The 24,356-nt window shown below is 36.0% G+C and overlaps 1 protein-coding gene across 6 annotated transcripts in view; it reads right to left on the reverse strand.

The window, feature by feature from the left end:
- The window catches only part of LOC149245291 (pectin acetylesterase 12-like), a 95,289-nt gene that overhangs the window by 46,829 nt on the left and 24,104 nt on the right, over nt 1–24,356 (reverse strand). For all 6 annotated transcript variants that reach the window (XM_089457741.1, XM_089457740.1, XM_089457745.1 and 3 more), the window contains exons 4-11: nt 21,884–22,013; nt 16,404–16,483; nt 13,767–13,853; nt 12,114–12,238; nt 11,753–11,813; nt 10,535–10,588; nt 10,344–10,421; nt 9,733–9,838 (exon numbers count right to left, since the gene is read on the reverse strand). In XM_089457741.1, the coding sequence (XP_089313867.1) occupies nt 9,733–9,838; nt 10,344–10,421; nt 10,535–10,588; nt 11,753–11,813; nt 12,114–12,238; nt 13,767–13,853; nt 16,404–16,483; nt 21,884–22,013 (721 nt within the window). The remainder of the gene's footprint in view (nt 1–9,732; nt 9,839–10,343; nt 10,422–10,534; nt 10,589–11,752; nt 11,814–12,113; nt 12,239–13,766; nt 13,854–16,403; nt 16,484–21,883; nt 22,014–24,356) is intronic.

Here is a 24,356-nt window from a genome sequence, read left to right on the forward strand (position 1 = left end):
AATTTCTGACATTAAAAGAGAAAGTTGCTTACTTGGAAATTCGAATTTGTGAAGTTAATGCACATTTGGGAGGATTTAAGAGAATATTTGGAGATTTTTGTGGGAAATTGTCCCCACATGGGTTACCACCCATATACACTTGTCATTCCATCATAAAATTCGAATTTGGCACATAAGGGAAGAATCAAATGATGTCCACTTGCCAGAATTCAATTTTTACACTTGGCATTGGAGTTCCATTCAACAAATTTGAATTTCTCTTTGGGATTGTCACCTCGTGCCACTTGTTTAATCACTTCTACATTGGGATTGACTCTAATGTCATTTTTCAGTGTCATTCTTCATTGGGATTTGCTCCCAACTCTCTATATAATAAAGCCATGGGCTCTCACATTGTATCATGTAATACAAGTTATTGTGCTTGAGGAGACTCTGCAGGATTGTATTCACTACTTGCAATATAATACAACAATCTTTGAGGTAAAGCGTGATGGTGTTCTTCTCCTTGCATGTGTGGTAAATTCTTGACTTGTTGTTATGTTTCTATTTATTTCCTCATGTCATTATTTCTTTCATGCGTGTTTCAAGTTATGTTAGTATGCAACTATCTCATATTATAGCATAAGAATTAATTATTTGCTTTAGGAAAAGAAATCTTCTAGTGGATAATAGATGTATCTCTAGGAATTCTTTCCACTGCACTTATTTAATTTCATGTCGATTTAATGATTAGTGGTGAAGTTTTGTAGATGAATCATTATTTGGTCAAGCGTGAGGGGAAATTCTCGGAGGAATCAACCCATTCTTGAAAAATATTCAATGAGAACCTGCATGTTTTGAATTCCAAAGTCTCATCTATATCTTATTTGTGTCTTGTAGAAATTCTTTCAAGTTTCTTAAAGCTTTTATTTCTTGCATCAAAATATCAAACTTGGAAAAAATTATTTTTTATGTATTGTAGTTCGTTTATCAATATTTGGCTATTTCAAAGAGCTAAGTCATGGCTAGTCAAAGAAGAGAGCTTGCTCATACTCTTTGGCCTAGCCTCTTGTAGATTATTTTTGTAACATACTTTGTTGTCATCTTGGTCTAACATTTGAGTTATTTTCGTATCATTTTGAGCAAGATATTTTCCATGCTTTGATTTGTAGACTTATTCATCTTGAAAGCATTTATAATATCTTGTGTTAACAATTTAGTGTTTCACTTTTCAGGGTTATTTTGGTTTTCCATTTGAAAGCATTTCACTTCAATTTAAGCAAAATACATTTTCATTTTTTAAAGAGCAAATACTTTGAAGGCATTAGTTGTTTATGTATTTCATGCTTATCTTATGATGGTTATTGCTCATATCAATTTTTGTTTATAAATCCTAAAGAGAGAATCTAATTAACTCTAACAATTCTCCTAGAAACTCACATCTCTTTTTAACTTAATTTTTCATTAGGGACCACCCCCCTTAGCTAACCTAGGAGATAGCTCAAACAGAGAGAGTCGGGAATAGTGTGACAGACCGTTCTCTGAGTTCCCTGCCACCAACCACACCTTGTGGGGTTGAAGGCTTTTCTCACTGACTTGTAGGTAGGTGTAGGCAGCAGGGTCAATAGGTCGCAAGCAGGTTCTGTAGACTATAAGCAGGTCACACATGTCATGGACAGGCCATATAGACTGCGTACCACTCGCATGTGTTGTGGGCAGAAAGTACAGGCGTGCATGCAGGAATATGAGAGGTCATATGGACCAAGCAGCGGATCGTGTATCTTTAGCTAAAAATTCATGTTTCACTGTAACTATAATTTTCCTCAGTGGCAATTTATTTTCCAAGTTGGGAAGCCCTTGTATGCTGTAAAAATTTAATTAATGATCAGCAAATTTTTAAAAGCAAAATTATGTGAATGCATGTGTGAAATTGGCTCAATTTGCTTCCACTGATTTTATTTTATCTAACCTACTAAAATCCCAGCAATGCATTTTATTCAACAATCTGTAGTTTAATTTAATTAACAGCAAGGTAATAATTAGGTAGTAATTTTCCAGTTGCTGGGATTAAGGAAATTTAACAAATGTGCCATAGAGATTTCAACCATGTATCTATCCCTCCACTCATCCACTCATCTATCCATCCATTCACACTCATTTATTTCATCTCTTGGCATACTTTTCTAGAGCTACTTCTCTAGGAGGTCCACTTGCATTTTTGAATGAGCTTCTTCAGACCTTGTACATGTGAAAATTCGGAAACCCGAATCCTATTGCAGCAACTGGAAATAATTCTCCTAATTGTTAAATTAATTTTTAACAATTTATTTACTGTTTGCTACAGCAAATACTGAATCAATCACACTGCAACCTACATAAATAAACTGTGGAAGAAATAAACGCTGGAAGAAATACTAGCACACACACATAAAATGACACAGTTATTTTTGGACCAATGTCCCTGGAAAAACCCAACTTGGGAAAACCAATGCAGCAGCTGAGGGTTTTATTATTATGTAGCAGTGAAATAATCTGAGTACAATTGGATGCCGAAACTGGCAATCTTACAAAGAAAAACTAGCAAGAAAAATCTAGTGAGTAATTTCCTCACTCCACAGGAAAATCCGGACTCTGACCTCAGCTCAAATTGAGCCATTCAAACTAGCTCTGCGCAACTGCGTCGCCCTAGCACAGTGACTTCTATACTCAACTCGAACCAACTTCTCCTCAAGCCGTTTGGTTCGTTGTTGTCTGGGAAAATATCTCTCCTGAGTCCTCACCTCTAGAACCTTTACCCAACTTCTAGCACTGAAACTCAGCTTCCCCTAGCAGATTCGAAATTGCCTCTAAAGGCTACTGCATTGCTCTGCATCAACCTCACTGTGGCTCACTTGCCTCTCTACAAATGCACTCACCGAAACTGGAATCCTTCCTTCGGCTTCACTCTTTGTGCTCCTCTCTCACTACTTCAATCTCACTAGCTCTCTATCCGGCAATTGACAACTGCTACTCAGGAAATCGAAATGCTGAAGTGATTTCTCCAAGCCCCATCGACTTCTTATAATCTTCTGTTGAGATTTCAACAACCAAGATTAGATCTTAATCAATGGCTAGGATTAACTTGAAGTCAAACCGTGTGAGTTTCTAGAACATTCACACCTTGACTTAATTAATTCTGATTAATTAGTCATATTCCCTAAGTTTAGACTTAGAAAATATTTAAAAATTGATTAATAATCTAATTAAGTCATTTTTAGGCGGAATTTTCAGAAACGATTTATGGGTTTTGGAGATCTCATGCTTTCTAGCCTCTCCACAAAAATTTCAAGGCTAGAACACATTTGATGCTACAAAAACTAATAGTACAGCTTGTGAAATTAAAATGACTACTAACTAATTCATCCACTTCCTGGAGGTCCACTTGCACATTCGTTGAGAAGATAAATATAAGTAGGTTCCATTACATAGTTTTCTAGGGCACACCTCTCCTAGGTGCTCTCTCATGGGTCTCATCATTATTGCATGGATATTTCTTGGAGAGCTCCCTCACCTCTTTGACTCAGCATTTAAATTATTTTATTTGGAGGTTGTTACGGAGGATTATTCTAAAAGAGCACATTGCAACTTGGGGGGCCATATGTGTGCATTTAATTGATATCCATTCTATTTTTGGAGCTTCTTGGGGGGCCATATGTGTGCATTTAATTGATATCCATTCTATTTTTGGAGCTTCTTGGAGGGTGCACTTGTATTTTGAAGATCATCTTTCATCCAGGGGACCACGGATAAAATTGCGAGGATCCTCAGAAAGCATGATGTTCCCTCTACCTTTAGACCCCTGAACACCATCCGTATGTCCCTAAGGTCTGTGAAAGACCCCATTGACCCCAAGGATATGAAAGGTGTCTATGTTATTCCTTGCTCCTGAGGGACACCCTATGTTGGTGAAACTGGGTGCATTATTAATCAAAGGATTCATGAACACTCAGCTGACATTAAACATGGGAGGACCAAGTCTTCCGCCTTCACAGAACACATAGAAAAGACCAAGCATTACATATGTATTGAGGAGGCCCAAGTCATTGCCATGATTACTCCTTTTCATCACCGGAAATTTAGGGAGGCCATTGAAATTGAAAAAAGGCCTTAATAGAGATGACGGCTGGAAAATCAGCAGTTGCTGGATCCCTGCCCTTTCTTCCTAGCTGTTCCCCCCCACCCCTCCTCCCCCAACCCTGTTCCTTAGTTGTTCTTTGCTGAAAGGCCCTCTTGGTTTTTTTACCATCGTCTTCCTAATCATCTAGTTTCCTCTTTTTTCGTCTCCTCTCTTGAACCTTTATTCAATTTTAAGTTTTTTCACTCCTAAATTAAAAGTTCATAACTAAATGTTTAAGTGAAATGAATTTGGATTAAACTAACCTAGTAAAGAAGCTATATTCTTTCGAAGTTAATTAGTTTCTATTTAGATTGAATTCCTTATAATTAATTATTTAACTAAAATATCTATTTTAACTTTTCTTATTTCATTTGAATTTATTCATTTGAATATTATTAAAGGTATCTATTAATAGGTATGGTTCTTAATAATTATATACATACTTTATATTTTTGGGGTACTAAATATAATAACTGACCCTTAGACTAATTCACTAACTATTTGTCCAGGTTACTGTTCATCTTTAGGGTAATAATTATAAGAAATTAGCTTTCTAATGATTTAATATAGATATATATATAACAGATTTAAAAAATAATAATAATTAATAATAATAATTTAATTAACTAATTAATTTGCCTTTTCTTACCTCTTGGTCCTGTTGCCCAGTCAAAAGTAGCCATTACTTGGCAGCAAGTGGTCCAATCTAGTTGCCCAGTCAATTTAACCGTTTCCCAGTGAAATATAGCCGTTGGATGACCTGCTCTCCTTATTTAACAGGAAGCCTTGATCTGGTTCTTCAACTCGTCCTGAGGATGAACCACACTCGTTGGTTCGAAACGCGTCGGCAATATGAATTTGGAGGTGATTTTCGCTGAAGACTCTTCTCAAAAAATCATTTTATTTATGAAACGTAATTACCTTGGCACATTCTCCTAGGGAATACCTTCCTCTTAGATTATTTTATTCTTTTACTTGGCCAAAGAGGTTGTTAAAGCATTCCTTCCTAGGGCATACATCTTCATGAGCTCATTTATATTATTACATGGTCAAAGGGGATACTATGGAGAATGCCCTCATCATGAGACATGTACACTTGGCACTCATTCACTTATCTTGGAGAGTAGCCGACCTCATGGGCTTGGGATTTATATTATTTTATCTTAAGGTCGTTATGGTTTAGAATTCTAGAGGAGCACTTTGCACATGAAGAGGACAAGTGGCACTTTGCATGCACCTTGCATGAGATTGGAGGTTGAGGAAAGAAACATGTGTCACTAGCATCACATTTATTTAGCATCTTTTATTTAGTATTCTATATTGGTATTTTAGTCTTGGAGAGGCCACTTATGCATCATTGCATTTTTTTCTAGTATATTCCTTGGAGAATACAATGCATCTAAAAAGAAAAATACTATTTTTTTCCGAGGAAAAATGACGCGTAATTTTATTCATCATAGGAAAAATATAATTTTATTTTTCATATGCTGTAAGCATTCCAGAAGAAAGGTGCCTCTTGGCATAGGAACTAAAAAAAAAAAGCTAACAACTGAGATAAACGTACATCAAAAGAAGAACATTAAGTCTGACATTTTGCATCTATTTTTTCTTTTTTGAACTTTTTGCCAACCATCCGAATTTGGTTCAAAAGGAACCAACACCAATTCTCGACCCTCATCCATATGGGGAACATATTTATCAAAATTTGAACTCTCTAAAACGTGGGATAGTTTTGTGCCCCCAATCCCATCCGATGTCGGAATACCTTCAGATTTCCTCCCTTTCTGAGGGAAGATCGCTGCATCTAACTGTGCCTTTGTTCCACCAACCATTTTGGTTTCAGCTTGAGCCTTAACATGGTCAGGATGGATTTTCTTCATATCTTCTACCTCATGTGCTGATAGCCGAGGTTCTGAAAAATGCCAACCTTTTGGCCTGTTGACCTGTCTCTTTTTCTTTTTTGGACTCTTTTTCGCTTGAGGACATGTGTTATGTAGGTGCCCTGTTTGGAAACAAACTCAGCATCGGAAGGCCGTGTTTTCGTAGTCGAAGACTTATGACCACAGATGATTTTGGTGTTTCAAAATTATGTTACCCAGAAGACCTTTGTGAAGGCCAATCTCCACACAAATTCTGGCGAAGGTGAAGATACCTTTATGAGTTCTTTCCAGGTCCATTTTTTTAAATTTACCTAGAGTATTTCCTATGTCCTCAAGGACTTTATGATGCTAGAAATGGAGGGGGGGTTTGGGAGTCTAACCCACACTGGCATGGTAGAGACCACCATGGTAGTGGCATCAAACTCAGGGAGCCATGGAGTGATAAATACACCAGCCCATCCCCAAATCCAAGGTCCTTCATTAAGAACAAAATCCAAATCCTTTTGGGTTTCAAATTGGACTATAAAAAATCCTTTTGAGAATAAATAAATGTCACAATTGGGTGTCCACAGAGAGAAAACCCATTGATATAAAGCTTCTGGTTTTAGCCAATAACCATTAAATCTGCAAATAATAGCTTTAGAATGGAGTACAGAAAAGAGTGAAGATACCTCAGGAAGAGTGACTTCCATAGTAGGATTCTGCTCCGTCTGATCTATAATGTAAGGGTCTGGCATGGATTGACTCGATTCTTCCCTGGCTGATGACATCCCTTGAACAGCATCCTTGAAAGAAATCAAGTTCCCTGATGAAATCATGGCCCCTTGAGCACCCCCACACAGCCTAGAGGTAAGGATTAAGGAGGAATTTCTCGGGATACCATAATCCTTGAGCTGATTTGAATCTTGTAGAACTTTGCCTTCGTATTGCAGACATAGGAGGTTTGCAGGCAGTCTCCATTTCTCTACAATAGACTGCTTCAGAGACAGGACAGAGGCTGAGCTATTTGTCCAAAACATCAGTCTGCCCCTTTGTATTTCTGACAAAAATCTGGTACAGATTGTTCTGTTTATTCTATTCCTGAGTAGCAAAATGCCCAGACCAGGAGGGTGGAAGATATCCGATTGATAAATCCGACAGAGAAGGGGCAGGAGGCTCTGTTGCAGCCCTCACAGCCAGCCATAAAGCTAAGCAAAACTTTACAATCAAATAAAACAGGGCAGTGAGCATGAAAATACCCCCTGTTGTGCTCCGACAACACCCCTTGCACAACCAGCATGCCCAGAAAGTGGAATCGAAGTTTTTTGTTCAGAAAATGAAAGAGGCCAAAGACTGTTGTCGACATTGGAAGGGGGAACATCCGCTCCATAATCTGCCCCTGTTTTCTTTTTACTTCGAGAGTTATTTGGCAATTGCAGCAAAAGGGAACGTGTTTTGCTAAAAGAAAGGGCCATGACGACAAGCTCTTCACACAGCTGAAAAGACCACAAGGCATAATGCCCCCTCCATGGCAACTCCACAGTGACAGATGCCAAGCCCTGCAATGCAGCAGCGGCGGGAAAAGAAAAACCAAAGGAACCATAAACCCTAGACTCAATAGCTCTCCCCACTATACTTGACTGTGGGAAAATATTATTTTATTGTAAAGGAGTTGAATTCAAACCTAAATTGGATGGTACGGGGAAACAGGAACACACTCAAAATGTGACCCCCCAAAAATCTGGAAACAGGGAAACATGCTATATATGTATATAAGAAAATTATTCTGAAACTTTGAAAGAAACCATTTAAGTTTTAACATTATAATTTAGAATACATATACAAATTCATGAATATATGAGCAAGTGCCAAGGTCCCAGGCCCAAGAAAATCATGCTGCAACAAATACCTATGTATCATCGAAATCATTCCGTATATTGGGATATTCATCATCAATATCACCTTCTAAGCATTAAAATAAGATAGAAAAAGCTTATCATGTCGAATCCAGATTTTGTTTGAGTGATAAGTACGCTTTTACTAGGCTCATGATAGAGGAGTTCAACAATCATGCCACTAATATCAAGATACGTAGAGGGCTTGGTGGTCTTGGTGGTCTTGATTAAATGCTAGGTCCATACCCTCGTACACAACAAAATCCAATGGAAACGTTGCAATCCCCCCAATCCGAAGATCCTGAAAACTATTAAGTCTGTTGGATTTTGAGTGGGATCAAAAATTCTACTTTCTCCATATGAAATCCAATGAAGTTGGAACCACTCTCAAACATCCTAAAACAAACAATGGTAATCTTAAAAATTTAAGTAAAAGAATGAAAATGAAAATTACTGTTGATTATATAGCATATTCTTAATATTACCATTAATTATATAGCATTAGTTGGGCCCTATGGTTGAATATTAGGCAGTCCCACTCATAAATTATGGTTTTTTTTTAAATAATTCATGTTCAACCCACATGTGCCACACAAGCATGTTGTATGGCCTGAAATGCATTGTACAAGCATGGAATTACGCTGAACAGCACCTAAAACACATTTCCAGGGGGGGTTGAAACGCATTTCAAACTCATAAAACACATTTCACCCCCTGGAAATGCATTTCAGTCCCCACACCAAAACACGCTTGGTACAGGGGCGTGTTTCCTATAACATAAGTTCAAACCTATATAAGGGTTTGATTTCTCCCTCTTTTGTCATGTTGGGATGTAATTTGAGGATCAACATTTGTTGGATATAATTGGAGGATCAATGTAGTGCTTCAATAGATGAGACAATCCTCTCAAACTTTATGTCATCCTTTCCTACTGAAGTTATCTTGACCTTTACTTGTTAAGTAATGCATTAAGTAATGCCCTTCCTTTTTCTATTATCTTACCAATGGAATATTGTTTATGAATGCATGTTTTCTCTACTCTTGGATGAATGCACATATATTCTATTCCTGATAATCATAATCTCAACAAGTAACAGATTTTATCTACTCTAGTAATATCCATATTACTGCAGTTTAGAACAGCAAGGAGATGGAATATTGTATCTTGTACGTTTCAGCTTTAATATTCGTTTCTTCTCCTTAGGATAGTTTACCATTAAACCTTAATGTGACCTCATTTACCCAATGAAAAGACATTAGTCTCCAGTCCAATCATCCACTATTTATTAAACACAAAACTGTTTTGGTGGAATTTACTCTGCATTTCACCTTGCAATTCATTGACTAAAATTCTAGCAATCCTATTCTAGGGAAGCCCCCCTTGTGCCAGAGGAGAGCTGGGCTAAAGTGTGATAAGGGTTGATGAGGTGACATTGGCCTCCCTACTTACATGTCCATAGGCTAGCAATGCTCTTTTGGACTTTAACCTTAAATTGGCAGTTTTTGAGGCAACAAGAGTCACTCTAGTAAGCCCCAAAAACATGAAAACTTTTGGTGGAGAATGTGTATTGCTCCTCCAACATTCATAAGATATCAACAATGTCACTTAAACTAAAAGAAAGAAATCTCAAATAGCTGTGAAATTTGGATATTTAACATGTTTTCACTTTGCAGCATAAACAACATCTCAATAAGACCTGCTTATAGCAGACATATGCCATTTTATGAATTAAGATTGAAGCATTCCAGCAATCAGATTTAGAAGAATATCTGTCACGTTGCATTAGGCTTTACCATTTTTAGTATTTTACATATTTTGTTGTTGAAATTGAGAAGAGAATACCTTGCAATACTTGAAGCTGACTTGCACTGCAATTAGCTGGATTTAGTCTACATGAGTGCCAATGGCCCTGAGGATCAGCAGTCGTTGGGACCAAACTGCTAAGGATCTGAAAATACAGAATAGTAAATAAACTTGAGCTTTTTTATTTAGATTGCAGACAAGTTTCATTCTATATCACTTACATAAAAAGCAAAAACTTATATTAAAATGCACAAGAGACTAAAAGTGTTTTGCAACAATGCATAAAAGTTAATTTCTTCAACTTGGTCTTTGCAAGCTTCACAGGTTCTCACAATGGAACACAGTTTCCATAAATGCAGAATTTGCTTCCAAGAGAGATTTCAAGTAATGATTCATTATTTCTTTATTACTTTGCAAAGTAATTTTATACCTAACCATATCTGCAATGGGAATGTTTATGTTTCTGCCTAATGAGATTAATAAGCTTTGAAATTTGATTTATACACACAGATCGTGTATAAATCTTGTATTTGCCAGCACCTTCCTATGAAATCACAGAAAGCATAGACTGCCATGTTTCTGTTAAGAAAACCAATAGACTTTTAGCGAAGATCACTTTAGATGTTAATACAAAGAGGAAAATCTAGTACCTGCCACGAGTCATATGCTGCATTCAAAATGAAAAGTGGGGTATTAATATCCTGCAACAGATGCTGTGGAAAGAAGCACTGCCAAGCCATTTCATGACACTGTTAAATAGAGTTCAGAGAAGGAAATAAAGCATAATACAAAATGTCATAACCAGTGGAGCATAAAGAGATGATGGAATTTGTATGGTCACCTTGGCTGCATCCATTCGTGAGGTACATGCTCTTGGTAAGTTTTTTGCAGCCCCCTATAGAAAAAAGAAATAATTAAAATGAAATAAAATGACAACATTATGTGACAATCAAAGAGCACATATCCTTCAATAAGACCTCTAATTAGCATTCCTGCTGCAGAGTTACAAGCTACCGTTTAGTCATATTCTAATTTCTATCAGACTCGTGAAAGGAATTCCGTAATCCTGAATATTAAAAAACATCACAAATATTTGGAAAAATCTGTTAAATAGCTAATCTGAAATGTTAATGACGTTATATTTAATGTCCAATTGGTGAACCCTGAATAGGATAATGTTTTACTTGTTTGTATATTAAGATTCTTCTCTTTTTCAACATGCACTGCAAATCATTTGGCTTTCAAACTCAAAGTAAGGATGAAAGTCAAGTGGGTGCAGATAGGAAATTGTAGGCTCCAGAACTTCCAATGCTTCATTTTGTGCTTATTTCCTTGACACCGAGATAAATCATAAAACCCACAACCACTCCTAACTATTCTTTAGGTATCTTTCTGTCAAAGGTTTGTTTATAATAAGATTTTCTATTTCGAGATATTCAATTACAGTAAGGCCAAAATACATGCTGCAATTAGACTAAATATATTGATGGTACATCATAATCAAGTTCAACAGATAAATATTGGAATTTGTAAGGATAGACTGTGTTGAATTTAGTAACTCCATAGTTTTACTAACATTGAACTTATTAAACAAATCAAGCATGTAAAGAATGATGTATAATTTATCATCATAAAAAGGTGGGTTTCCTGGAAGTTTCCCAAATGGAAGAAACTGCTCCAAATACCGAAAGGAGGTTAGGATTAATTTATTAAACTATGTATGCCATGCACACTGACAGCATAAATGTTCCTTTGGACGAAAATCTTTAGGAATGTATTGGAAGTTTAAAAATACACGCTTACTGCCAAAATAATACCAAATATACATTCTTATCTCCTCTTTACCCAAATGGGTAACAATGTTTTCCCAGGTCGACATGCTCCAAAGCTAAACACCAAGAATTCCAAAAACTCAAAAAGCCAAAATGTGTTTTTGTTGTAAACTGGAGCCTTTATTACCAGTGCACAACTAGTGATATTTATCAAATACTCCCATACAAAACAATTACTGTGCAACCCAGAAACAATAGAATTAAGATAAGGATAAAAAGATGAATACCTGCATTGTCACAACACCATTGTAGATAGATCTTAAGTAGTGCACTCCAGACACATCCGTCCTGTTCATTTATATACCAAAGTATTAATATGATTCCACAAATTCGGTGAAAAAAGGGCTATTTTTCCAAGACAAGAATTTCAAAATCAAAATAATATTTCGTATTCACTCTAATGCAAGATTCAAGCAAACCACTGAAGAAGCAATAGAGATAAGCTAATCAACCATTGTTCTTTATTGGGTAGACGGATAGTGATCTTGAGGGTTTAATTATTTTGGACTCTACTATAAGAACAAACACTGAAGAAAAAAATATATATATTTAGAAATGACACAGTTGTAGGAAGGATTAAGACCATACACGTCGAGAAAGAATCCAGCATCACTAAGACATTTCACTTTAGAACTCCTTGGCATCAAATCCCGAAATCCGTCACAGTGAATGATTGATGCCAAACCCCCAGCTGAGCATCCTGAAAGCAAAGCCTGCAACCAAAATTTGCATCTATTCTTGACACTAGAAAGAAGAAAAAAAGACATGCAATTTGCTAAATTATGAATTTCTCTCCTTGTTTCAACAGACAAGGTCTGCATATCAAATCCATTGATGGTCTTGAGCATTGTTGCATTAATCGTTATCGGGATTAAATCGGCGCGGGGAAAAAATCGGAATTATCGGGAAATTATCGGAAAAAATCGGGAAATAATCATTTGGTACAAAAATATTCATTTTTTTCAATTTTTTTAATATTTAAACCATCTACAACATAAAATAAATACATTGACACATAAATATGATAAAAAAACTAATATATAAGATGTTTAATATCATTTCTAGCGCTAAAATCACACATAACATTGAATCATGTCTTGAATAGTAAGTCCTGACTCCTGAGTCCCAACTCAGCCTCAGAATATCAACAAAAAATATGATAATGTATCTCATCATGTCATAATGTCATATACAATAAAATGAAGAAAATAACTAAAGTCTAATCCTATTGATTTCCTCTGTCCCTCTTGCAAGAAAATGCCACAACTTTCCCTTTCCCTCTAGATGTAGATGTTGGTGCTGGTGGAGTTGGCAGTGGAGTCTACTATGCTCTAGAAGCTAAAGAACTAGAAGTAGAAGGCTAGGAGCTATAGGAGGTAGACCACGTCCTCTACTGGTGGCAGGGGTAGCCCGGGCAGGTGGTGTCACCTGTAACCATTACAATCTCTCAATCCTGAAATCCTGAAAAACTGATAAGTCTGTTGGATTTTGAATGAAATCTAAAATTCTACTTTCTCCATATGAAATCCAATGAGGCCGGAACCACTCTCAAACATCCTGAGTCATTTCATGGTAATGTTAAAAATTTAAGTAAAAGGATGAAAATGAAGATTAAGGAGAATGTCACTTTTACTAAACATTACCATGAATAGCAATCAATACTAGGGCCTAGACTTGATCATTAAGCTGCCCCACTCAAAAATTATTTGTTTCTTTCAAAAAAAATAGCATTTCAAACATTTAGCATCCCTTAAAAAACCAAAAAAAAAAACATTATTAAACCTCCCTGCCATCTGTCGCGACCCCCGGCGATTTTTTAAGTTTTTATCGCGATTTTTCAATAAAAATCAGCAAAAAAAATCCGGCGATTTTTTCGTTTAATTATCGCGATTTTATCAGAAGAGGGAAAAAATCGCAATTTTTTCATTTTATCGCGATTTTCACAACACTGGTCTTGAGTGCATAATTCCAACACATTATTCACAATCTTTAGCATTGTACTTGAGAGACTGGTAAGATGCTGAAGGTATAATACTTTTCACAATTAAATTAAAAGCGCGTTCTCAATCATACTCAAGGTATAATAACTTCAGATTGTTTGTCACGTTATTTGTGTAAAATGAAGTAGGATACCATAAAATAAACTTTTCAAGAGATAAGAAAAGCATAAAGGACATGGACAATAACTGCAGAGTGTTATTTGTGTTGAGAGGGAGAGAGAGAGAGAGAGAGAGAGAGAACCTGTTGTGCGTTCTTCATTCCTTCTACCAAGAGATCAGCCATAGCAGCTCGCCAAATCCTTTGTCCTCTAAAATAAAGTTTATTAACCTAACATATCATAAGAGGCCTGCAATAGTTAATGCCAGAACACACTAAAGACATAGAGACCATTCTGTTGGAACTGACCAAAAGTAGTAAGACGCATTCAAAATATGGAATTCAGCAGCAGTTATAAATAGGTTGCTTAAATATCCAGTGCAAGACCAAGCTATGAGAATTAAATAGAGGATAAGTGCAACACTGAAGCAACCCAAGACAATAAAAAATTAGACAATATTCAAATATACAAATGAACAGAAAAGGATAAGCATGATGAACAGACATTATAAATTCTAGCATGAGTTGGAAGCAGAAGTATATCATGGTACAGTACTTGGTGCTTTTTTTTGTAACTCTGTATATAAGACTCAGTTTTTGGCCAAAGAAAAGACATTATAAGAGCTAATGTACAGCGATTTATGAAAAACCCAACTTCAAAAATATGTTAGTAACATCCGACCCTGGTCACAATTCTTCCACCAACTGCAGAATACGGAACAGGATTAGTAGTAATCGTTGCCCTCTTAATAATAAGCCAGGTCAAATGAACCACAACTATGAAGATGTAAATTGAAAGGATGCTTGCTCTAACTGTAGTCAAATTAAAGGCAAGTCACCACATCAAGATCTGTTGCTGCTTTATAGCATGCAGACTGAGGGAGCTAAGATAAGATGAGTTGAGATAATTTTATTAACAAGTGACCAGAGAGTAAGTCAATTGGACTAAAAAGAAAAAAGAAAAAACTCCTTATACTAAATTATAACATGAATAGGCAGAAAAAATATCAGGAGGTCAATGGTATTAACAACAATTTATACAAATATATTTTTAACCGAGAACACAAACCTCATAGTAATTAAAGTAGTTTAAGGGTAATCTAATCTGCATATATAAAATGGATTTTGTTGGAAATATCCTAAAATAAATACATTAAAAAAATTGCTTCGAGTGTGTGGGCACTGGGAATGAAAGGAGTGATAACAAGGCACGGATAATTTGCAGGTATACACTGCCAAAATATAGCAACCAGCTATATAGGCTATAATTTGGCAAAGAAAATAAAGCAATAATTGTTTACTCATTTAAGGTGTAGGGCCAGTACGGCTAACATCCTTTCACTAGTATCAAAGAATCAATAGATTATAATAAATTTCTACTAAACTTAGTCACATCTGGAAGGTTTCTCCACATACTTTTCCATTGTCGCTTGGTAAAGATAATATTTTAGAGTCTAGACAGCTTCTCCATAGGTTCATCTAGTTGCAGTTGGGTTTGCTTTCTCCGAGAATAGACATGAGAGATGTTTGAGTTCCAACCTTATCCTCAACTGGTACTCCAGTTTTATAGTAAGGCGTTTTGAAGCTAGGTTAGTGCCTAAGGTTACATTTTTATGGTTTGCACATCTATGTAAATTGGGAGTTCGAGATTTCAGAGGTGTGTGGGGAGATGCATTATCTTCCTCTTCACTCTCAAACATGTACTCATGATCCTTGGTCATTATATTTGCGAGGGAAGGAAAAGGAACTTTTTCCCTATGCATTAATACCATCGTTATAAGTTAGATATCCCTATCCATGAGACACATTCTCAAACAAAATTATTAAAAGGGGGTTAGCACGTAAGTGAACCTAATTAATCACCAAGGTGATAGTGGTGCCCATCCATCTTAAGAAACCCCTCCAGTGAGCACTGAGACATATGGCTATCAACAAGCCTCCCAAGAGGGATGACTCTCCCAGGGTCTCCCATGGTGAATGCCACTTAATATACAATAGTTGCCCATTAGGACTATAAAAACAGAACATGGGCTTATTTTTTATCTGATGTTATCCCTGGAAAGATGTGCCTTTATTATATAAATACTTTTTTCTTCTCTAACAAAGTAGGTTGTCCTTTATTACACTGAATACACAATGACAATTTGGTGTTCAAATAAGAATCTTTTGCTAGTGTCGTAACACTCATTTGGCAAAGAAGATTTGCAACATAACAATATCAAGCTCAGGAATAGTATAAGTTTTTTTTATCAAACGCGACATTTTCAAGAAAATAGTTTAATTGTTCATCTTCTACTTAAAGGAGTGGCTCCAAATTATACCCTAAAGGAAATGCATCTTATATCTGCTATAACAAAGTGGGGGCACGAGGTTGTGACAAAAAAAATTCCATGGTACCAATTACAAACTTCTACAAGGGAAACATAACACCAGTAACTAAAGTTCTTACATTTCTTATGTAAATACTAAAATAGCTTCTTTAAGGAGAATTTTTGGCTTATAATTTCATTATATAAAGTGGGCAACGTAGGATGACATATGCGTACAGTTTAGATTCATTTTCTAATGAATTATGTGCACTTAATAAATTATGACGGAATATCTGAGTTGATGTCCTTCATTGTCAGTCCATGGAGCCAGAAACGCATGTCATTTTATGCCTCATAGGATGATACAGCCTAACAATAGTCAACAGAATAAAAGCAAATACATGAAAGAAAATCATTGTCCAAGCAGGATTCGTTTAGATATTTTGCATGATTTATGGATTTAGTCACATACCTCATTTTCACCTTCCACGTCACCAGTGAATGATGCGCCATCACAATATCGAAGCTTGACCCGATTCCAATTATAGAAATCTGTAGCATGACATTATAAGCACATATTTGAGAATCTCGAATTGTGCGAATGAGTAATCGAAGCACTAATAGCAAAACACCTGGCAGCTAATTTCAAGTATCAGTCAAGAGCAATCATGTTTAAAAGAGTTAATGGTTAATATGAGCATAATAGCACAAAAAATAGTACTCTTTAACAACATTATCCATCAAAAATACCTTGAAATATCTTCGTTTTACTGTTAGAAAGCATGACGCAGATGTTGCTGCACATTCTTTGAAGAAAATTATAATTACTCGTGATGGAACGAAGATGGCAGTTAATGTGCTAGTATCTTGAGATAATGCAGACAAACAACTAAATAAGCACTATAAAAAGAACCATTGGAAATAAGTGATGCTTGATTACTATGGAAAGGCAATTTACAAGCTGTATATCATTAATAAGATACTGTTTAGGAACTTGGAACCCGCAGATGTTAGAACTTTGAAGATTTTTTTGTCTTAGTCAGCCTTATAGAGCAACAAAGGAAAAGGTTTTGGCGGGTGCATTCTTAAGACTACATCAGTCAACAATATTATCATGGTCAATGGCTCACATGGAAAGGAATCAAAGAAGAACAAAAGCAATATGCATATATCCAAACAAAAGGGAGTTACATTCTCTTCCGAGTCTTTTGAATTGAAGATGGCATCTTACGGTATAGGGAGAGAATCATCACACTCATGTCTTTCAACTGATGTACAAGTTCTTATATTAATTAATATTCCACCAAGTTTCCAGACAGTGGATGTGTGAATGGGGACATTCATATACGGACATGTGGAAACACCCCACAAAATCAAGGAAACATCTTGGGAAATGTTGTTGGGGACCCCATCCAAAATCTTAAAAAATAAAAATTTAAATATATGAGAAACAATGATATGTCACAAACATGAATATTAAATCATAACAATGATAACATAGATATTCACATCCGCTGTAGGGATTGATCTTTGCATGCTTTTGTTTTTAATAATTTGGCTTTTCTAAAGACATTGGGCTAAAAATGTGGGGGGGTCGGGGAGAGGTTGAGTGATCATGTAGGTGGGTTGGAATCGGAAGAGCAAATGGCATAGGAGGTGTGTTGGAGAATTAGGAGGCTTGTGGAGGTGGGAGTGTTTCACGTATTTCCTAGAGCATTTAGCCTTGGAGCCTTGTTGGATGCGCACACCTTGGAGCTTGACATGTCTCACCTAGAGTTGGAGCACTTCACATATGGGCCTATCTTCTTGTAGCTAGGTTGCTTGCAACAGACTAGGTCCACTTTGTATTGTTGGCCTCCCTCTCCTCTCATATAAATAGGGGGAGAAGAGAAGAAAATTCCTTTGTTAATTCATTCATCACACACTTGTAGAGATGTGAGAAATGGTGATAGGGTTGACTAGTATGTCCATTGTCATCACATATAAGCTTTCTATGAAATTTCCACGAATGCACCAACTGGAAATTATTCTCCTAACTAATTAGCAGTTTATTTATTTATGGCAAATAGCAAATTACTCATTGGTGCATTCTTCACAAATAAAATATGTTGCGGAAGTAAAATAAGGAACTAAGAAATAGATGCACATACATAAAAAATTGACACAATTATTTTGGACTAAAAGTCCCTGGAAAAACCCTGAAGGGAAAACTGGTGCAACAGATGAGGGTTTATTTTATTATGCAGCAAATATGGAGAATTACAATTGCTGGCCTTCCTGGCTCAGCTCCAACAATTTTATCTCACCAAAAATACTGGGAGAATCCTTCTCCCTCTCAGCAAATCAATCTGGCCTCTCCTTGGCCACTCGCACTCTCCCTGACACTCGCACCACTAGGCAGAAATGCGCATTGCAGCCTCTGGGACTTTCACATTGCCCCGGAAACACCTCCTGCCAAGTCATCCTACTTGTCTCTGCCTCTGGAATAAATTCGCTAGGCTTTCCGGGACTTGATCTGAGCACTAGCAACTGAATCAATCCCTCTCCTGGCAACTAGCACTGGTAAACTGGGCAACTCGCACTACAAAATTCGGCCTCCCTGCTGGATAATTTGACCTTCCTTCCCTGACACTGGAAACTAGAAAACCCCTTGAGAATTTCTTTGGAAATTCTCCCTACTGCAAACCCATACTACTCTCCTTGCCTGCCTCAAATCCTTCCCTCATTGAATATTGAAAACTGGGTAATTTGCATTGTCTTGCTCCCTTGCTTCTCAATTGTATCTATCAGATCTCCATCCCATCGACTTGCTCTTATAATCTCTCATTGGAACATCAACGGCCAAGATCTAATCATGATCAATGGCTAAGATTAATTTAACTCCATCAATACATTTTTCAGGAATTCTCTAGAGCAAAAATCGATTTCCTCGATTAATACCCATTAATTAATCAATTTTCGTAAGTTGGGCTTAGGAACCTTTTAATTATTGATCAATTAATTTAATTGAGTGCTTTCTAGGTATTTTCTTTCGAAACCTTTTCAAGGTTTTGGAGATCTCGTGTTCCTTAGCCTCTTAGACACAAATCGAGACTAGAACACATGTGTGATGCTACCAAAAACCCATAAACTAACACTTTCATGGTTAGGTTTTAGTGCTAGGTTTGCGTCAATAATACAAAATTTGTTCTATAAAGCTTCAGTTTTGTCTTTGTTACTACTACCCTATCATATAAGATCATGCTACATAAGTATATCCGACAAGGTTTCCCTCTTTCCCCTTGTGGATGTATAGCAACATTCCCTTGGCTAGTATGCTTAAAGTACTTTGATAACTTCGTCCATGCTAGCCATGTGTATGAAGTTTTATATTGGTTCCTTTACAGTGCACATATTGTGGTCATCTAGATAAGTAATTGATAGTGTTTTTCAGGTCCATATATTGTGATGACATATCTCTTCCTATAGTTTCTAACTTATTTGGTTGTTTGTTCTTTTCTAGACAGGTAGAGGGCTTAGGTTTGATTGATATTCGCTTACAAGGACCCATTTTTCCTGTGAAATGGATTGTGCAATGTTTGTTCAAGGATCCATGGAAATTATTACTTAGAGACAAAATTCTCCATGGGAAACATACACTCGAGATCAAAAGGTCTTTTCTTATTAATGATGTTGTTTCTGCCCCTTATTCATTAAAAGTTGGGGATTAACAAATGTTGAAAAGGATAGGGGAGGCACGAAAAAGAGTTACTCTTCACTCCACTAGCATTGGGATGGTTGCAAAAGAGGCTTTGGAATTGCCTACTACTCCATGTCATCTTGGAAAGTTTAAAATTCAATTGTTTCTAACCTAGACAAGCATCTTCCCAAGAGGTTGGGACCAAGAAAGGAATTTATTGTTAGAAAGACCTTTGGGATGAGGGCACCCAAATGTTGAAGACTTGGTATTGCCTCTCACAGGTATATGGGCTCTTGTGCTCTGATCAATTTGACAGTTGATAACTTCAATTGATTTCGTTTGATGAGTTATATAAGTTGAATTTTCTCATTCCAACGCCCATCTTGTAGGATTGGAAATAGCACAATGGAAAAACTGCTTGAATATATAAGTTGTTTGAGAAAATGGGGTATTCCACACAGGACAAACATGTTGAGTAACCACTCACACAACCAAATCAAAGATCATAGCACCGGTGTTTTTATGTGATTAAAACCCTCTAAGAGGGAAATAGTGCATGGCCCCAACCAACATGGCCACTTGAGGCCATTTATTAATGCAAAAGAAAAAAATGTATATTAGAGAGTTTCTCACAATTGATCATCAACAAATGACCCTCCATGCTCTTGAAATAGAGATCATGGACTAGTTTGGTGTTATGCCACAAATCAATAGTCGTTAGTATCAAGGAAGAATATCAGTCGTTAGACCACTCTATTTCTAGAACATATCGTGATTGTTGAATTACATAACTAGAAATGCATACCAAAGAAACACATTTTTACCTAAAGACACATTAGACCAAGTTGAACTCCTAAGTGTCCAAAATTTAAATATCCTAACACAAGCCTTGTTGATTGTACCATCTTCTTTCTGCACTATATGGCTTCCATGACTTTGAACATGCATTATGGTCTCTTTGATGAAGAGGCCAATAGAAAAAATAGACTTCAAATAGTATGGACTCTTCAGCATGTTTACAAACAAAGGATGCTTGTGTGATTTTTGATCTAACCAAGGATTAGCTTCCAACGAGCGATTGTTTCATATATAGTTTATACACCTACATTGTGTGGACAGGAAACTTTAAGTCAAATATTTTAGTGTTGCAAGTGTGCTCGAAAATGTTGGGATTTTGTATGGAACACTTGGCATCATCTATTCTTCAACAAGTTCTCTTGGAAAAACATTGTACTAGATGATGTTGACTCCAAGGGTCCTTTACACTTTAGAGGTGTCTCGCTTTGTATTAGAGTTGTAACATAATGTACTTTGTGGAAACTTAGATGTGAGGTTATTTGAGTGGATTTATGTTTCCCATCTCATACTTTTAAGAACAACATTTCACTGAGATAGATGTACAACTTCATGTTTAAGGCTTTCCCAAGGAAGATGAGAGAAGTTGTGAGTTTGAGGCATAGTTTGACCTAATTGCCTTTCACTTGTCCTATAGGTGGACTATGCTTGCATTTATATTATCTATATCTTTCTTAGATTAATATAAGTAGCATTTTCCAAAACGAAAAGTCAAATAAGTAGCACTCAAATTAGCCCAAGGGAAAATAGAGATGTTTTAGTGCTTATCATTTAGAGAAACTTATCCTACCTAATTGCAGTTCATGTAAATTGTGTGCATGTCTTATTTCATCAAAGACAAAATGCACTAGATCTATCCGACTAATCTTCCAGATTTTATCCTCAACATAAATTCTTTCAAATGTTGGCATGGCACTATCGACATGGCAAACATTTTACAAAATGGGCATTTATTTCTAACAAGCATAGGATTTTGTGTAGGCTATTAAATCATATTTTGTGTAGAGGCCTTTCAATCTTATAAGCACCATGGCCTACACCTCCTCCAACCCTATTAGGGGAACTCCCCTAGGACCACACCAAAACTTAAGTTCTAGATTAGGTGGACTACAAATATATGTAACAATCATCTTAAATATGTGCATGTATGCAAGAAAGAGAGAAGAAAGAAAAATTAAAAACATTTGACTACGTGTACATATCAACACACAAGGATACATATACAAATGAAATATACTCAAAAGCATACATATTTTCTTAGTGATTATGATCAGTTGCAGGAAATATATTATACTAAAGAGCTATATCCTTGATTGTTAAAATGAAAATTAAAACTATTCTGAGTTTTTACAATCTTTTGATATGAGCATATTTTCCAAAGCAATGAATAAAGTAAAAATGAAATCCAATTCCATTACCTGGATTCTCTGAACGCTTATTGCTTAGAATGCCTGAGAATACTATTGCACGCTCCATGTATCGAGATGAACCTCGACGAGTTGTTTTGCGGTAAATGCATGTTCTCAAATCATTACACCATCCTCCACCCTTTAGTTTAGATGCAATAAAATTAGAATCCAGGAGGATAAGCTATGCTATTGAAACATGCTTTAAACTTTGAAATCTCTCATAAACCTTCTACTCATAACAAATAATGCATTGGCTTATCAATATTATAGGTAGCACAGAATAACATTCTGCAATACAATCACTACTAAGTGTTTATTACAGCTTCAAGAGGAAACCAACACTCAAAATGAATAAAAGAGTAATGTAGACTTTATTATAACAATCCAAACAAAAGTTATCATAATGGTTGCAAAAACATTAAAAGAAACAAATGTTGGTATTGAAGACAGTATCATAACCTTGTTCATAGAAATGCTAAATTGAAACCCCAAATTAAAATTTGATTTTCCATGGAATTTCGTTGAACTAGGAAAATTAGGATTTAGGTTCCTATGGAAACCTTAGTGAAAGGGAAATACATGTTGTCTAGTACAAATTGAAAAACTAGATAATTCAGGAATCAGAAACAAAAGAATACAAAGACACATAGAATTTGAAGTAAAGTTGCAAATAGTAAATTGGCTCCAATGTTTATAAAATGAGAGGCATTTTCAACAACAAAAAATAAATCAAGCCCCAATAAAAGATCTATAAGGAAATATAATTGATCATGTAGATATTTTGAATATAATTCAACTTGCAGCAAGTGCCAAGACAAGAAATTTTAAGAAAGCCAAACTTTCATCATCATTGCTTTATGTATGTAAATATTCATAAACTGTGGTCAAATAATCTTGTAATACATGGAAAAATAAAATAGGTCATCTCCCATGGAAAATCAAAACTTCAACCCTGTGTAAGTTAGCCTATTAGGGTTTTTGATCAACAATATGTCAGCAACCTCCCTACTTTTGTCATTTATGAAATGATGTGGGTCCTTGTGCTCCATTTTGGTTTAAACTTACAACAAGATTTTTCATGCTTAAAGAAGTAGTGCTTTAACATTTTAAACCACATAATCCAAAAGATTCATTGACAATCTTAGAGTATCTTAATATCAATTTGGCGTGCATACCTAGCCAGTACCATTCATTCCATCTTTAGGTAGTGGCTAAAGTATCTCAAGTTGCTTGAGGCCTCATTTTGCATTATGGCCATTACAAGCAATAATTTGAAGCTTTTTAGAAGCAAAGCATTAGTAAAATATTTATCACTTGTAAGTAGGTAGGAGAGGTGTGTATTTTACTATTTCTAAGCATTCTTCATTCTACACTTGTAATAAACTTACGATCAACTAGTTTACAGGAAGAAATAATGCATTTGTTGGTCTCTAAGCAATACCTAGGGGTACACATAATGATCTATCCTTGTATAAATGAGTTTTAATGCTATTATACCATAAATTGACAAGGGTTATCCATCACATATATTTTGATTAGGTAGGAGAGGTGTGTATTTCTAAGCATTCTTCATTGTACACTCGTAATAAATTTATGATCAACTAGTTTACAGGAAGAAATAATGCATGTGTTGGTCTCTAAGCAATACCTAGGGGTACACATAATGATCTATCCTTATATAAATGAGTTTTAATGCTATTAAACCATAAATTGACAAGGGTTATCCATCACGTATATTTTTTGTTAGGTCCTAACACCACATTGAACCCTAGATTTTAATAGTGGATAGCATATTGATGAATGACACTAATTGGTAAACTTAAGTCCCAAGAAGCTTGTCTCTTGGTAGGACAAACAGCCTTTTCTTGTATCCCCAATCTAGCAATACCTAACTATATCCTATATGATCATCACAACCATGATTTAATTGTGGTCACTATTACCACAAAAACCAAACCTACAAAGGATTTCCTAGCCAATCACATACTCCGAAAAATGACTAAGCCAGAAACTTGGAATAAGTAGGAGGAGAATATAATATTACACAAATCAAAAGCCTCTTGCACCTTGCATGTATCTTGTGCAGTCATCATCCTAGACCAAAGTTAAAACAAGACCTACCAAGGAGTAGAGCCCTCTACGCACCTCATCAGAAGCAAGAATACCACCCTGAGTGGTAACATAAATCAATCCAAGCCCTTTGTCATCCTTGGCCATAGTATACATATACACATGAGGAAGCCCCCTCTCTCCACCATACTTGGACCACAAGTAGGACCACATAATCTATCCTAATCATTAAAACTAAGCCCTACTAAGCAATCAACAAGAGACATAATATACATGAAGTTTGCTTTGTAGCCACTAAAGACACCAATTCCACACAGACACTAGCGACAACTTAATAACCCCTAGGTTTGCCCCCTTGCAAATCTGGAGGGTTAATGACTACCACATTTCATTAATCTAGAGGTTTAGAGAC

The sequence above is a fragment of the Pinus tabuliformis genome, chromosome 7 (assembly GCF_031772625.1).
Source record: "Pinus tabuliformis cultivar Carrire ecotype Pingquan chromosome 7, CPIR1, whole genome shotgun sequence".
In the NCBI taxonomy this organism is placed as follows: Eukaryota; Viridiplantae; Streptophyta; class Pinopsida; order Pinales; family Pinaceae; genus Pinus; species Pinus tabuliformis.